Source organism: Didymosphaeria variabile (assembly GCF_027946475.1).
Source record: "Didymosphaeria variabile strain IMI 356815 chromosome Unknown scaffold_8, whole genome shotgun sequence".
Taxonomy (NCBI): domain Eukaryota; kingdom Fungi; phylum Ascomycota; class Dothideomycetes; order Pleosporales; family Didymosphaeriaceae; genus Didymosphaeria; species Didymosphaeria variabile.
This window is the reverse complement of record NW_026611627.1, coordinates 2,572,841-2,585,719: the sequence shown is the minus strand read 5'-3', so window position 1 is coordinate 2,585,719 and position 12,879 is coordinate 2,572,841. Positions and strand designations below refer to the sequence as shown.

Genomic DNA, 12,879 nt, shown 5'->3' with positions numbered 1-12,879 from the left:
GAGGGTTGTTGAGATATTGGTAGGGTAGTAATGCCTGACATTTCGAGGGGAGGTTGTACGATGGTAGTTAGTATTGCTGGCTGGCGCGCTGGTTGTTTTCGGTATAGATTTCTTACAGAATAAACGGGTCTGCGTTCGTCTGCATTCGTCTGATTCACCTTCGACTTTCATTGTACGCATGCAGATTGTATGGCCTGGTAGTCTACCTTCCCAGCGCCCCCATCAGATCAACGCTGCTTACCCCGTAAACTTTCCCCCACAATAAATGCATACATCGCAAGCTGCAAACAGCGCTCTAGCCAGCGACACAGGCTGCGTTCTACCCTCTTCACTATCTGCCCGTTCGATGCTCTTCTCCCTTCCCTCCTCCTGCACCCACACAAACTCATCGCTAAGATACGGGGTCTTGCACAGTGCGCAAGCCTTCGAAATCCTGGGCCTTTGAATCGCCAGAAAACTGAGCCCGCACCTCGAAAACTCGTGCCCGTTCTGACACGTTGCAGTCTCTAGATCCTCCAGTGGTATGTCGGCGGAGCAGAAGTCGCACGTGTCGCAAGGCTCTGTTGGCGCTGGTGCGACATCCCCTTCTGCCATGGCGGCGTTGATGAGATTGACAACACTGCGGTAGTGCGCGGCGATTTCGGACGAGAAGGGTGTGGCGCGGGTGAGTGCAGGCGGGAGACTGGAAATGGAGTTTGCGAGGCGATATGCAATGAGAGTGCGTGGGAGGACCGTGGGTTGGGAAGGTGCGAGGACTTGGGAGACCAAAATGTGCAGGCGGTCCTTTATATTTTGGGGTTTGAGGAGGAAGGAAAGTTTGATGTGCATGGTTAATGATCGTAAGTCGACCATCGAAGATAATGATGTGACTTCGTCTAAGTTTTGAGCGGCCGAAGATTTCCAGTGGATATCGAACAGCTGGTTCGTTACTTCACCGATAATGCTTTGAGTTGCCTCGCTGCCGTCTCTTGCGCTCTCGACCCATTTTCGGAGAGTGAAGACAAAGCCTTCGGCACTGAAGTTCTGTACTGGGATCTCGAGCTTCGTATCTTTATCGTAATGTCGTAGCCCAGAGATGGCGATCGTAGCGCGCCGTTCATTTGGCGGACCATATTCTATCATGTCCGTCGGATGAATGGTGCTGCACGCTGCAATGAAGTCACCTAGCGGAGACGCGGACAAGCCCCAGACTTTTGTGCGGACGTAGCCCTGAAGTTCATGTTGAGCGCTGAAGAGGGCTTGGGCATCCCAGAGCTGTTCGCGCCAGTGAGGGTGGGATGGAATGGCATTGAGGGAGTCGTTCGAGTGTTTGAGTTGGGATGTATGGTTGCGTTTCGCTTGCAGTGAGCTAAAGTGGATGCTTGTATCAGCCGCTGTATGGTCCCAAGCTGCTGCGCTCATCTCGTCCCAGCGGCCGTCTAGATCGTGCTCTGTTCGAGCTAGGATCGTCGCGTCGCTAGCCGATATCTTCAACACAACCAGAATTGAGAGTGTGAAGAGAGCTAGCGTGACGTTTTTGCCATCCTCGACTTTGGATGACCACTTCATCGGACCGGCATATCGAAGCTTAATGTCAGGATAGATGAGCTCATCGTTCCCGATTCCAATAGTCTCGCCACTGTAAGTAACGACCCTGGCGCGCACATCTTCATTCGTGGCGTACACCAGAACAGAGTGATACCAGTCACCCTGAACCGTCCATGGGCTCCACGCTATTTGGGAGATATGTCGCTGCTGTTGCATAATCTCGTCGAAGGTGTCAGGTTCCGCAAATACATTCTCGGAGTCAGGCGTGATCGAGAAGTGATTCAATACTTCCCCAGACCACTCGTCCTCGGCGCCCAGAGTAGTAGTAGGTGAATCAGTAGCAACGAAAGCGATATGATTGTCATCGTTGGCGACAGCAACGATGGGCTGGCCCCACGTAGTTTGCGTGCCGATGATAGCAGAAGGTTCCAGACTTGGAAGCGGAGGAGCCCAGGCAAAGGATCGTATGCGAGCGCGGAGGCGCATCTTTTCCAACGTCTCATGTGCGAGGCTACTTTCTGTGTCGCTCAAGTTACCAGAGAAATACTCCACGAGCGCATCGTTGATGATCTAGGAAAGCTTTTATCAGTACAGAGGCTCGCATGGGTCGACACAAAAAGACTTACAAGCTTTCGCTTCCAGCTTGTTCCATCGTCGACATTCCCCTCGCTCGCCCAAACACTCAACACCAAGCTCGATGTCAACACGCCAAGAGCACATCGCCGATGCTTCGCAATTCCCGGCGGCGACCAAGATATCGATATGGGTGCGCTAGTAGACACCTCTTCGCCAATTGAATAAGTAGGGACAGGAGCGGCTTCTTTCTCCGGAAGCTCTGCTGCAGTAAACCACGAGACTGGTAGCGGAATGTGATGCCAGGAAGAGAAGTCGTGCTCTTTGTCTTTGGACTTTGTTTGTGGGAACTTGATGACACGTTAGCAACATATTACCACAACATGCGGTGGAGCTCATCTATCTGAGATTGTTTGATGCGCGTTCCTTCACTCACCAGGAGTTCAACTTGTTCCTCGCTTGCGAGCGCGATAATGCCATCATAGCTCCAGTCGATCGCGTCAACGCAAGCCGGCCAGCATGCTATTGTCGTCACTTCCGACATAGCCTAGTACCCAATCTATTATTACGTTTGGACGATATGAACTCGTACTTCATACTTCCGTAGATCGCAAGCGTGAAGATGGAGCGTTGGAAGCTCGGTTGAACCAAGTGGATTTTGTAGTGACACGAGTCAGGCGCGAAGTGGGGCATGACTCGTACGTTCACCTGCGTAAGACGACACCGCACGTAGTTGATCATCATGGTACAAGATATTTGACCATTTCATAGTATACCTTTGAGATGTTATTTTCTATAGATGCGTTGCAGGCATGACAAAGCGGAGGGAGGAAATTTCCACTCTATATAATTACATGCGCCTATCGCTGCTTTGGACAATGTCTGCAAAAAGGTATGTTCGTAAGGAAAACGGCCTGGCATCAACGCCGACATAACATGCTGCTAGAATGATGAGGGCCATTACACTCAATTCGACTTGTTGCCGCCACCGCACCAGCAGTTGCCTTCGCCCTCCCGCTCAACATGCAACACCACATGCATGCCTTTGCCTTTAAGAAACTGTTCTGTACGTTCCCGAACATCTTCAACATCAGCAGCCCGTGCAGCGATGATGTGGATAGCACCCAGGATCCTTTGTCCGCGAGGCGCATGGTCATGGTCATGATCGTGCTCGTGCTCGTGATCGTGATCGTGAGTGTGGTCGTGGTGGTCTGAATGATCATGATCGTGATCGTGATCGTGTCCGTGCGAGTGGGCATGCCCGTTTCCATGATCGTGATCGCATTTCTCATGCTCGTGAGCGTGCACTTCAGCGTGCGCCGCGCCCTCGTCCTCGATCCAGAACTTCGGCACAGCATAGCCTACCACGCCTCTCAAAGAGCTGAGCTCCTGCAATGTGTTGCGAATACCGTATTCGACATCTGCAGGCAAAGAGAGCATCAATCGCATGCCAGCGCTCTTAACGAGGGGGATAGCGGAAAGGAAAATGAGAATTGCGATGATGCATGATGCGATGGGGTCCCAGCCAGACCAGCCGTAATACTTGGTCAAAAGGGTCGAAATGATAACAGCGACGGAACCTAGAGCGTCGGCAAGAATGTGCAAGAAGATGCCCTGCATGTTTTCGTTATCGTGGGAATGAGAGTGTCCGTGGTCTCCATGATCGCTGCTGCGCATTAGTCCAATCCACTTTTAGAATTCTCGTCGACGACTTACTGGCCGTGATCATGCCCATGACCGTGATGGGCATGCCCGAAAGCTGTTAAACCCACGATGTTCACCAAGAAGCCAAGCACACTGACGATGAGTAGCTCGTTGAGCCTGTGCAGCTCATGGCCTTCCCATAGCCTTTCAAACGCATCAAAAATGATCTCCACACTGACTAGCAAGAGGAACACGCCATTAGCAAATCCGGAAAGTGTGTCAACTTTTCCGTAGCCGTATGGAAAGGCGGCGTTTGGACGCCATTTACTCATCACTGCAGCTGCCAAGCCGACCGCAAGACCAGCGCAGTCGAAAAGCATATGAATGCTGTCCGTGAGTAGGCCCAGCGATCCACTAACATAACCGTAGAAGAATTGAACCATCATGAACGATAGGTTAAGTACTCCAAAATACGCAATGCGTCGTGAGTCCTTCTCAATCATCACGCTATGGATGATGGAGCCTGGGGCGCAGCGTGCGATGATGAAAGCCGATATCCTGGAATGGTTGCCATGAAGGTGATGATCGTGATCATGCGAGTGTGGATGCCGATGATTCGCGTGCGAGTGGTCGTGTGATGACGTCTGAGAAGGAGCTGATGCCCGTGTGTCGAAAGCGACTGCTCCAAGAACGATAATGAAGATAACGAAGGTGTACCAGGCTTGATGCTCAAACTGCGCAAAACATGTCGAAAGCAGGCCGCCAATCGCTAAGCCAATCTTTCTGGGGCTGCGCAAAGCGCTGGGAGATGCAAGATATACTGCTGCAGTGGCTGATGCAATTGAAAGGGTTGAAAACACAAGTGCATAATGGGACAAAGAAGGTGCAGCCGAGGAGAATTGCGCAAAGATAACAGTGAAGCAAGTCAAGACCAGACCGGTTGCGAGAGTTAGGTCAGCTTCTAGTGTGGTGCTGACAAGAGGAGACGATGGTTTCGGTAAAGTTGCCCGGGTCAATGTCTGCGTATTCCAACCATTTTGGGTTTGCGATGTGTCCAAGGACCATGCCGTGGTGGGGAGAGGTGGCGGAACGGCAGATATGGACATGGTCAGCGCAATAAAACCCAGTACTACTCCGGGCGTATCTGTAGAGGTGAAACTATGCACAAGCACTGCGAGTAAAAGAGTGCTGTACGTTGCTGTCCTTGTCCGCAAGGTTCGCTTCGTGTTCTCCCACGCTGATTGCTTTCCTGGCTTTTGATCAAGACCACCCAAACCTGCTGTAAAAGTTGCTAGGAGAATGAGGGCCGTCATTGCACCTCCTAATTGCATAGTAGCATAGAAGGGCAGCAAAATGCCTAAGCCGTGTAATAAACCACGCCACAACAAGGTTGGGCCATGGTATTTGGGCTTATCGGATTTGCCTGCAGTATTGTATGCCTTCCGCCTGTCTAGTGGCTCGTCTGTCGTCAGACGAAACTTCGATATGATGCCCACAAGCAGCAGCGTTGCCGACGAAAGAGTACAAGCGTGCAGCAGCTGTCCACCATTGGTGTCTTTTGGGGACGGGATAGAATCGACCATCGTGTCCGCCAGACTGGTAGGTAACTTGCGATGCTGGGATACAGCATTGAAGTAAGCAAGCGATGCGAAGACGTAAGGCAGAGGCACGAGGAGAGCTGTGAGCGCTTCGGGGAGTTCGAGCCACGACCTGGCTGTCTGTTAGCATATTTCCTGAATCTGCGAGTGATTTCCGCGTACGACTGTGAAGGCATCGGATTCGGATGCTCATGAATTGGAGAGAAGACATGCTTCCCACCAGCACTCTTTCCCCCTACTGGTCTCCCCAAGTCCGACTCGCCCCGCGGTCTGCCCTTCGGTCGCGCATTCATGAATGGTTTCAACGTATACGTCGATTCGGTGGAAAGCGAATGGCTATGACCATGGTCGTGCGATTGATTATGCTCCTGCCCGTAAGGAGATAGTCCCTGCGTGTACAATTGGCCGTTCATTTCAGATCTGGCATGGCGATGGCTGCCCCCCGCCTGGCTTTGTGCATTTGGAGGCGATAAGCCGTCCATTTGGCCGTTCCAAGGCGAAGAATGATCGGTTGCGTAGTGCGACCGAGAGTGTCCATGGCCTCGAGCGGGCGACGCATGATTTGTGGGCAAGGCATACGTAGACGCCATGTGTAGCGCGTTCGGGGGTCCGCCGCAGGACAGCCTGGGCGCATCCGACTAGGCAAAAGGGCCGAGCCTTTGTGGTTTCTTTGGTGTCTGATTGTATTGTTGCATCCGATGCGATCAGAGCAGGAACAACAAAGCGCGGGTAGCGAGATCGAATTGCGGGGAGGTGGAGGTATCGCAAAGCGGTACGGCGTCTCGAATGTTTCGTCGATAGCGGCTGCCGCTCTCAGGGGTCTCACCGAGATTGGCAGGCGCGATCCGCTGGGTGGCGCTTGCTCGTCTCCGCAACTGTGGCGTCCCTAGTGATGTGGCTGACTCGCACACCACTCATAAGAAACGTGACCTTTCGCTGCGCCAACGTAAATACGTGCGACCAAGCATCACGTCGTGCTGGCGTTGCGTCGACATGTTCGACGCATTCAACATCTTCCATGACGACCTATTGAGCGAGAAGGGCAGCTGGCTGTTCGACATTGTCCTCTACGCAATACTTGGCCTTTCCACACTATTCACCATCATCCTGGTTACATTGCCCCCGCAATATGACCCCTACAAGGACAAGCCGTTGAGAGCTGTAAATGAGAAGGGCGAGGAGCTGGAACTGAAGAGGAAAGATGGGAAGAAAAAGGTGGACTTCAAGGCGGGGCGGACAACCCAGGTAGTGGTTCTGGGGGACATTGGTCGATCACCGCGCATGCAGTATCATGCAATCAGCATTGCAAAACATGGCGGTAAGGTCTACCTGATCGGCTACCAAGGTCTGCCAAATCCTTTTCTTGTGAAAGGTGAGCCCTATACTGACGTCCCCTCTAGAGTCTGAAGTCCATCCGGACGTGGCTTCCAGCGACCTCATCACCATCGTCCCCCTAAATCTAGCCCCTTCCCTCCTACGCTCCAGTTCTAAACTCCTCTTCCCCATTCTCGCCCCGCTCAAAGCCCTCCACCAAGCCTGGACCCTCTATCGCGCCCTCGGCTACGCCTCCGAGCCAGCGCGCTACATGCTCGTGCAAAACCCCCCTTCTATACCCACCCTCGCCGTCGCAACCATCATCTCTTTCCTTCGCAACACCGAGCTCGTCATCGACTGGCACAACTTTGGGTACTCTATTCTTGCGCTCAAACTCGGTGCTTCCCACCCCCTGGTCAAAATCTCCGCTTTATACGAGAACCTGTTCTCGAGGCTTGCATCACAGCATATCACCGTTACAAACGCCATGGCAAGAGTGATGAAGGATAGTTATGGCGTCTCAGCACAAGCACTCCACGATCGCCCCGCCGCTATCTTCCGTCCCATCAGCACAACCGAACGCTCAAGGTTCCTCTCCCGTCTACCAGAGACAGCACAGTACGCTTCGGACCTTTCGAAAGGCACATGGAAGCTTATCGTCTCGTCCACCTCCTGGACTGCAGACGAGGATTTCTCGTTACTGCTCGCCGCGCTGGAATCCTACTCCGCGCGCGCAACATCGCAAGTGTCCCTCCCGAAGATTCTGGCTATCATCACGGGTAAAGGGCCGCAGAAGGAACACTACCTCTCCCTCGTCCAGAAGATGAACCAAGAGAAGAAGCTACTGAATGTGGTTATTCAAACGGCGTGGCTTACGCCCGAGGACTACGCTACCCTCCTCGGTGCCGCAGATTTGGGCGTCTCGCTGCACACCTCGTCTTCGGGTGTGGATCTCCCGATGAAGGTGGTAGATATGTTTGGTGCAGGGTTGCCGGTGGTGGGATGGGGTGACTTTGAGGCGTGGCCTGAACTGGTCAAAGAGGACGCCAATGGTAAGGGCTTCAATTCTTCAGAGCAGTTGGCGGATCAGTTGGTGGATCTATTTGGCAAGAAAGACAGCTTATTGCCGACTCTGAAGAAGGGTGCGCTGAAAGAAAGTGAGAACAGGTGGGATGATGAGTGGGATCGAGTTGGTGGGAAGCTGTTTAAGCTCGTCTAGTAAAGATGCTACAATGCCTCGTCAATAGTCTAACTACTCTGAGAAAGGTCAAAAATCAGTGTTTGGTCTCACGTTCTTGATGAAGAGATTTTAATTGCACATGTTCGTTTAACATTCTTATCCACACTGGGGTATCATAACGCCGGCCAATGCATCCATTCGATTCTACCACCCTTTCCCTTCATCACTTGTCCACACCAACCTTCCCCGGGCCCTTCCCCATCTTCTTATTTGTCCCCAGCTTTTCAATGTCCGAATCCTTGAAATAGAATGGCGCCAATTCAGTCAAATACTCCGGCTCGATTGGTAACACACTCCTCATGAATTCTTTACTTGTGAGCACCAACTCTGAATAAAGTAGCCACTTCGGTCGCTCGGTCGGTTCGTGGATCCAACTTGAAGGATGAATCCAGACAGTCTGATTTCCGCTTTTGACGGTTCGGTACGACTGGCCATCCCGCGACATACGTGCCGCGTTTGCGAAGTAGCCGGATGTGAAAGCTTTCTTGATTGCGACATGGTCTGGCTCGCCTTCGTCCTCGGGCGTCAGGCCGATTCGTTCACACAGTTTCTCGAGTTGCTCGCGGACGTTCCGTACTCGATTGAGAGTTTTCGCCTGCAGAAAATTCTCCTTTGCCCACATTCCATCGTACTCCGTCTCTTTCCATTGATTATAAATCGATAAATAACTACCGTAGTCACCGAGTCCTTTAATGTAGAACCTTCTTTTCGCGGCATCCACATGTAGTTTCTTATCTTTGGGTGCGAAAAAGAGCGCGCCGCTTTCGCCTATCATGGATATGATGGTAAGAACGTGACTGAGAGAACCAAACTTCTCGGCCACAAGTAGCGCCTTCGCCATTTTCGGTTCTATTGGAAGCTCTGAGAGAGACCGACCAACCTTCGTTACGGCTCCTTTGGAGTCGAGTGCACCGAGGCAGTATAACGTTTCTAGACTGGATGCAATCGCTTCTGGTGCTGGAGGAGTCATGAAGGGAAAGTTTAGCAGATCGTTGACACCAATGCTCTTCAAAAGAAGTATTGTCGAACAAAGGTTTACGCGCGTTATCTCAGGCAAGCTTGTAGCCGGCATATCTAGAATTTGGGTTACGAGGTCAGTATACTGGTCTAGGGTTCGACAGTGGGGTATACGTACCATTCATGAACGCATGCTGTGTGTACAAGCGATAGCAACTTCCCGGCCCGGTTCGTCCGGCTCGACCGGCTCTCTGGTTTGCAGAAGCTCTCGAGACGGGATTTACAACGAGACTGTCAAGTCCAGTAGCTTCGGAGTAGAGGTTCTCTTTGCTATATCCAGTGTCGATTACTAGAGACAAGTCAGTCTTGTGTTCAAAATTCATGGGAAGTGGGTGTAAAAACCGTGTGCGACGCCGTCAATTGTCAGCGACGTTTCTGCGATGTTGGTTGCGAGGATGACTTTCCGAACCCCTGGGGCAGCAGGTACGAAGATCTTCTGTTGTTCGTCCGGTGGAAGAGCCGAATAAAGCGGCAGGCAGATGAGTTCTTTCGCCCGGTTCCCAAGCTTGAGCTTGGTCTCCTCGATACTTTGCTGTGCGGTCTCTATCTCGTCCTGACCCGTGAGGAAGACCAGGATGTCCCCCTTTGAATCCTGAGCGCCGATGTGTACTTGCCAACTGCGAACCAATTAGTACGCTAACTGAAGTTTTACTGTCCTACGATTGCTCACGTTGTAGTTATCGCCGCCGAAAGATAGTTGGCTTCAGGTTGAGATGCGAAATACGTTGTCACGGGATATGTTCGTCCGGGGACGAAAAGAACAGGACAATCATTCCAATACTTGGAAAAGCCCTGCGCGTCAAGCGTAGCCGAGGACACAATTATCTTGAGATCAGTCCGAAATTTGACTATATCCAACAGCAAGCCCATAAGAATATCGGTGGCAAGCGTACGTTCGTGAGCTTCGTCAAGAATAACGCATCCTACCTCAGGCAAATCAGGTTGCGTCAAAAACATCCGAAGCAGGGTGCCGTCGGTGAGGTACTTGATGCGAGTCTTCTCGGTGGTCTTGTCTTCGAAACGGATCGTATAGCCCACTTCATTGCCGAGACGTGTTCCGTGCTCTTCAGCGACACGTGTTGCTAGACTGATTGCTGCCACTCGGCGTGGCTGTGTGCAGAGGACCACCTTGTCCTTCTCGCCGCGTTCTCTGAAATACTCGAGCATATACTGCGGTATTTGACTGGACTTGCCTGATCCAGTCTCTGCTGTGAGCACTAGTGTTTGGAACTGATCGACTGCTTCTAGTATTTCCTTTTTATAGGCATGTATGGGCAGGCTTTTTCTGACATCGCTTATGTCTTTTGCTCTCTTCTCAGCCTCGTCGAGGTGCTGCTGAAGTCGCTGCTTCTCTGGATCCAAAATATTGCCATCACTAACAAAGTTTATCGCGGTCTGCTCGTCGAATACAAAATCGTAGTCGTCTTCTGTTTCACGGACGGCGCGTTGACCCTGCGCGGCTTTCGCTTTGGATGTCTGCTCTTCCTCCCATAGCTGGACTTCGCTCTTGTAGTTCTCCTTCTTGTTTCGTTTATTCAAGATCTCCGACTTGTCCGTCAAGGTCGAGTCGAGCATGAAGAAGCCCGAATTCGTGTCGTCGATCTGGTTGCGTTCCAATGTCAGGCGGAGGGTTTCCTTGCGTTGCTCCATTTCCTTTAGCTCTCGTTTTGAGAGCCGGTCCCCAAAACGTTCTTTTTCCCTCTCATCTTCTTCTACATCCTTCTGTAGTTCAGCAAGCTTCAGAGCCTCTCGCTTGGCCAGGTAGTCGAAGCGACTACGCTGCCGCAAGTCCGAGAGATCCTCGGTCGCATTTCGTTTGGGAGGCATTGCGGCAGAAGGTTCGTAGAGTACGTTAGGTCAGGCGAGGGTGGCGAGTAAGATCGGGCGTGCCCGACGGGTCCTGCGCGGCAGTTTGCGCGCACACAGAGAGCGTCGTGATCGTGCGCGCGAAGTCTGCTCAAGTGAAAGTGGTGGAGGCGTTGAGAGGCATGCGGCGAACGCGGAGCTGTCCTGATTCGTCGCTAGTGTCGGTAATGCGGCAATACCATAATTCCGACAACAACCGCCAAGCTTCTAGATAGTGCAGTGAAGAGACGGAGGGAATAGATCGGAAAGACTCCTGATGTAGATGAGGAGAGCTTCTAGTCTGGATGCGTACCAAGGCGAGAGATAGGCAGCAGTAAGATTTCGGAGAGACGCCCGTTGGATATGAACACAAAACTATGGTACGGCTGTCTGGAATGCACCACGAGTGAGTGACGCTGTCGCAACTGTTTTGGCGAGCATCGATCGATCATGGATGCGATATAACTGAACGAGCCTTGGACTAACTTGTGGCAGTGATTGGCGACATATAACGGAATTAGTACCCCAGATTGTGTATACTCTGTGAAATATGTTGTCAGACAACTGAGACTGCGGGTCTCATTTTCTCTACTAAACCAAATACTGGGTCACGCACAGCGCACCATCACGAAACAATGAGTTGAGAAGACTTGAGGCAGCCATCGAAGATCGGCTCGCACGTGGCCCGAGCAACAAGATGACCCACAGACTACCCTGCTCTGGCGATCGCTCTTTGGGCAATGTCGGGTGGTTCTGAAGGTGAGGAGAAATCTTCAATGCTGTTAGTAAGTATGGGACCCAAAATTCCGCGTTCAGCCCCTTTACACGGCACATATCGAACTCAAGACTTCACGGCGAATCGACTGGATTCGCTACTTATGCGGGTGCTGCCTGGCGATGCGCGCTACACAAAGCCTGGAGGTCACTGCATTCATCATAATGGGTCACGCACATGCGACCGCACGAACACGCATCATGCCTAGGTAGGAGGGATAGGCTAGCGGGCCTCGTACCTGTGTAAACTACGATCTCATACAAAACTATCATCAACCCCTGATATCGCAACAAGAACAGGATTCAAAAAGCACATTAGAAGAAATATAGCCAGGAACACTAGCAAACAACACGATGCAGCCAGCCGCTCATAGATCACTTGTCGTCAAGCGCAACCGGAGCCTGGGTCCGCAGCGATATCGCAATGTCATCGCTCGCCGTCGTGGTCGCGGCATTCCACTTCACCCTGCGTAGTGTTAGCTCAAGTAGACCACGCATCCATTCCGCACTCACAAGTATATGCCGGTTTCGTTCGTCGGTGTGGCGAGGAACTTCATCTCGATATCCGCTTCGTCTGGCTTGTGGAAGGCCCACCCTCCGTATAGGCCGAAGCCAACCGTTGTGGCGTTGCTGGACAGCGTCGCGTTGTCTTTGGTAAAGCCGATCGGACTCGCAATACCTTCGGTAACGTCGACGTACATGGTGGGCTCAGGGGACCAGTCGAGTGTACTGGCTGCTGTGGTGTCCGCCTTAGCCACGAACTTGTCATCGCCTTCGGTCATGACCACTGCGACCATTAGCTATGATTCTTTGAAGTGTCTGGATTGCTCTCACAGGAGATGTTCACCGACTCCTTCACAAATGAAGGTGCGCCACCGACGTATGCTTGGCCTAAGGGTCTGTGAGTGAGTGGTGTGTCTGCTCAATGTCGCAATACTGACCGTCGCCATAGAATAATTGCAAGCCAGACGATGAGAGTTTCTTGCTATAGGCGAAAAGCTTGAACTCAATATCTTCAGACACTGCGCTGGACACGAACGCGGCGAGAACCGTGATCAGCGAAACTTTGCAGAACATTTTGGAGAACGAGTGTGTTGCAGAAGGAGTGACTGAAGTGCGAAGAGATGGTGACCGATGGTGACGACCAAGCTCTAAGACGCACTTACCCTTTGATATACACCCAGGGCTCATCACGACGCATTCTTCAGCAACACGGACTTCAACTGCCGCTCCCACCCATATCCCTGATGACGACTCCTGCTGCAAGCCATTCACACAACGTCACCTAATGGGGACGTCTGAAAGAGCATACTCGCCACTACTTCTCTCCTATCACGGGGCTAACGA

General features: G+C 52.0%; 5 protein-coding genes across 5 annotated transcripts; 1 reads left to right on the top strand and 4 right to left on the bottom strand.

Annotated features, from left to right (window-relative positions):
* Window positions 1-237: 237 nt before the first annotated feature.
* Window positions 238-2,844, bottom strand: N0V89_011085 (uncharacterized protein; the record flags this gene model as incomplete). Its single annotated transcript, XM_056219820.1, has 2 exons — window positions 238-2,097; window positions 2,803-2,844. 2 exons carry the CDS (start codon window positions 2,842-2,844, stop codon window positions 238-240), a joined length of 1,902 nt encoding a protein of 633 aa, XP_056066947.1.
* Window positions 2,845-3,066: 222 nt separating this feature from the next.
* On the bottom strand, window positions 3,067-5,518 carry MSC2 (putative zinc transporter msc2; the record flags this gene model as incomplete). The annotated part of the gene is made up of 3 exons (XM_056219819.1): window positions 3,067-3,766; window positions 3,817-5,454; window positions 5,505-5,518. The coding sequence occupies 3 exons, from the start codon at window positions 5,516-5,518 to the stop codon at window positions 3,067-3,069; spliced, it is 2,352 nt and encodes a 783-aa protein (XP_056066946.1).
* Window positions 5,519-6,335: 817 nt separating this feature from the next.
* ALG1 (mannosyltransferase) lies at window positions 6,336-7,875 on the top strand (the record flags this gene model as incomplete). Its single annotated transcript, XM_056219818.1, has 2 exons — window positions 6,336-6,687; window positions 6,743-7,875. The coding sequence occupies 2 exons, from the start codon at window positions 6,336-6,338 to the stop codon at window positions 7,873-7,875; spliced, it is 1,485 nt and encodes a 494-aa protein (XP_056066945.1).
* A 184-nt stretch (window positions 7,876-8,059) lies between these two features.
* N0V89_011082 (uncharacterized protein) lies at window positions 8,060-10,740 on the bottom strand (the record flags this gene model as incomplete). The annotated part of the gene is made up of 5 exons (XM_056219817.1): window positions 8,060-8,970; window positions 9,032-9,047; window positions 9,129-9,202; window positions 9,256-9,530; window positions 9,584-10,740. 5 exons carry the CDS (start codon window positions 10,738-10,740, stop codon window positions 8,060-8,062), a joined length of 2,433 nt encoding a protein of 810 aa, XP_056066944.1.
* Window positions 10,741-11,907: 1,167 nt separating this feature from the next.
* N0V89_011081 (uncharacterized protein) lies at window positions 11,908-12,609 on the bottom strand (the record flags this gene model as incomplete). The annotated part of the gene is made up of 4 exons (XM_056219816.1): window positions 11,908-11,998; window positions 12,046-12,319; window positions 12,367-12,423; window positions 12,474-12,609. 4 exons carry the CDS (start codon window positions 12,607-12,609, stop codon window positions 11,908-11,910), a joined length of 558 nt encoding a protein of 185 aa, XP_056066943.1.
* Window positions 12,610-12,879: the final 270 nt, after the last annotated feature.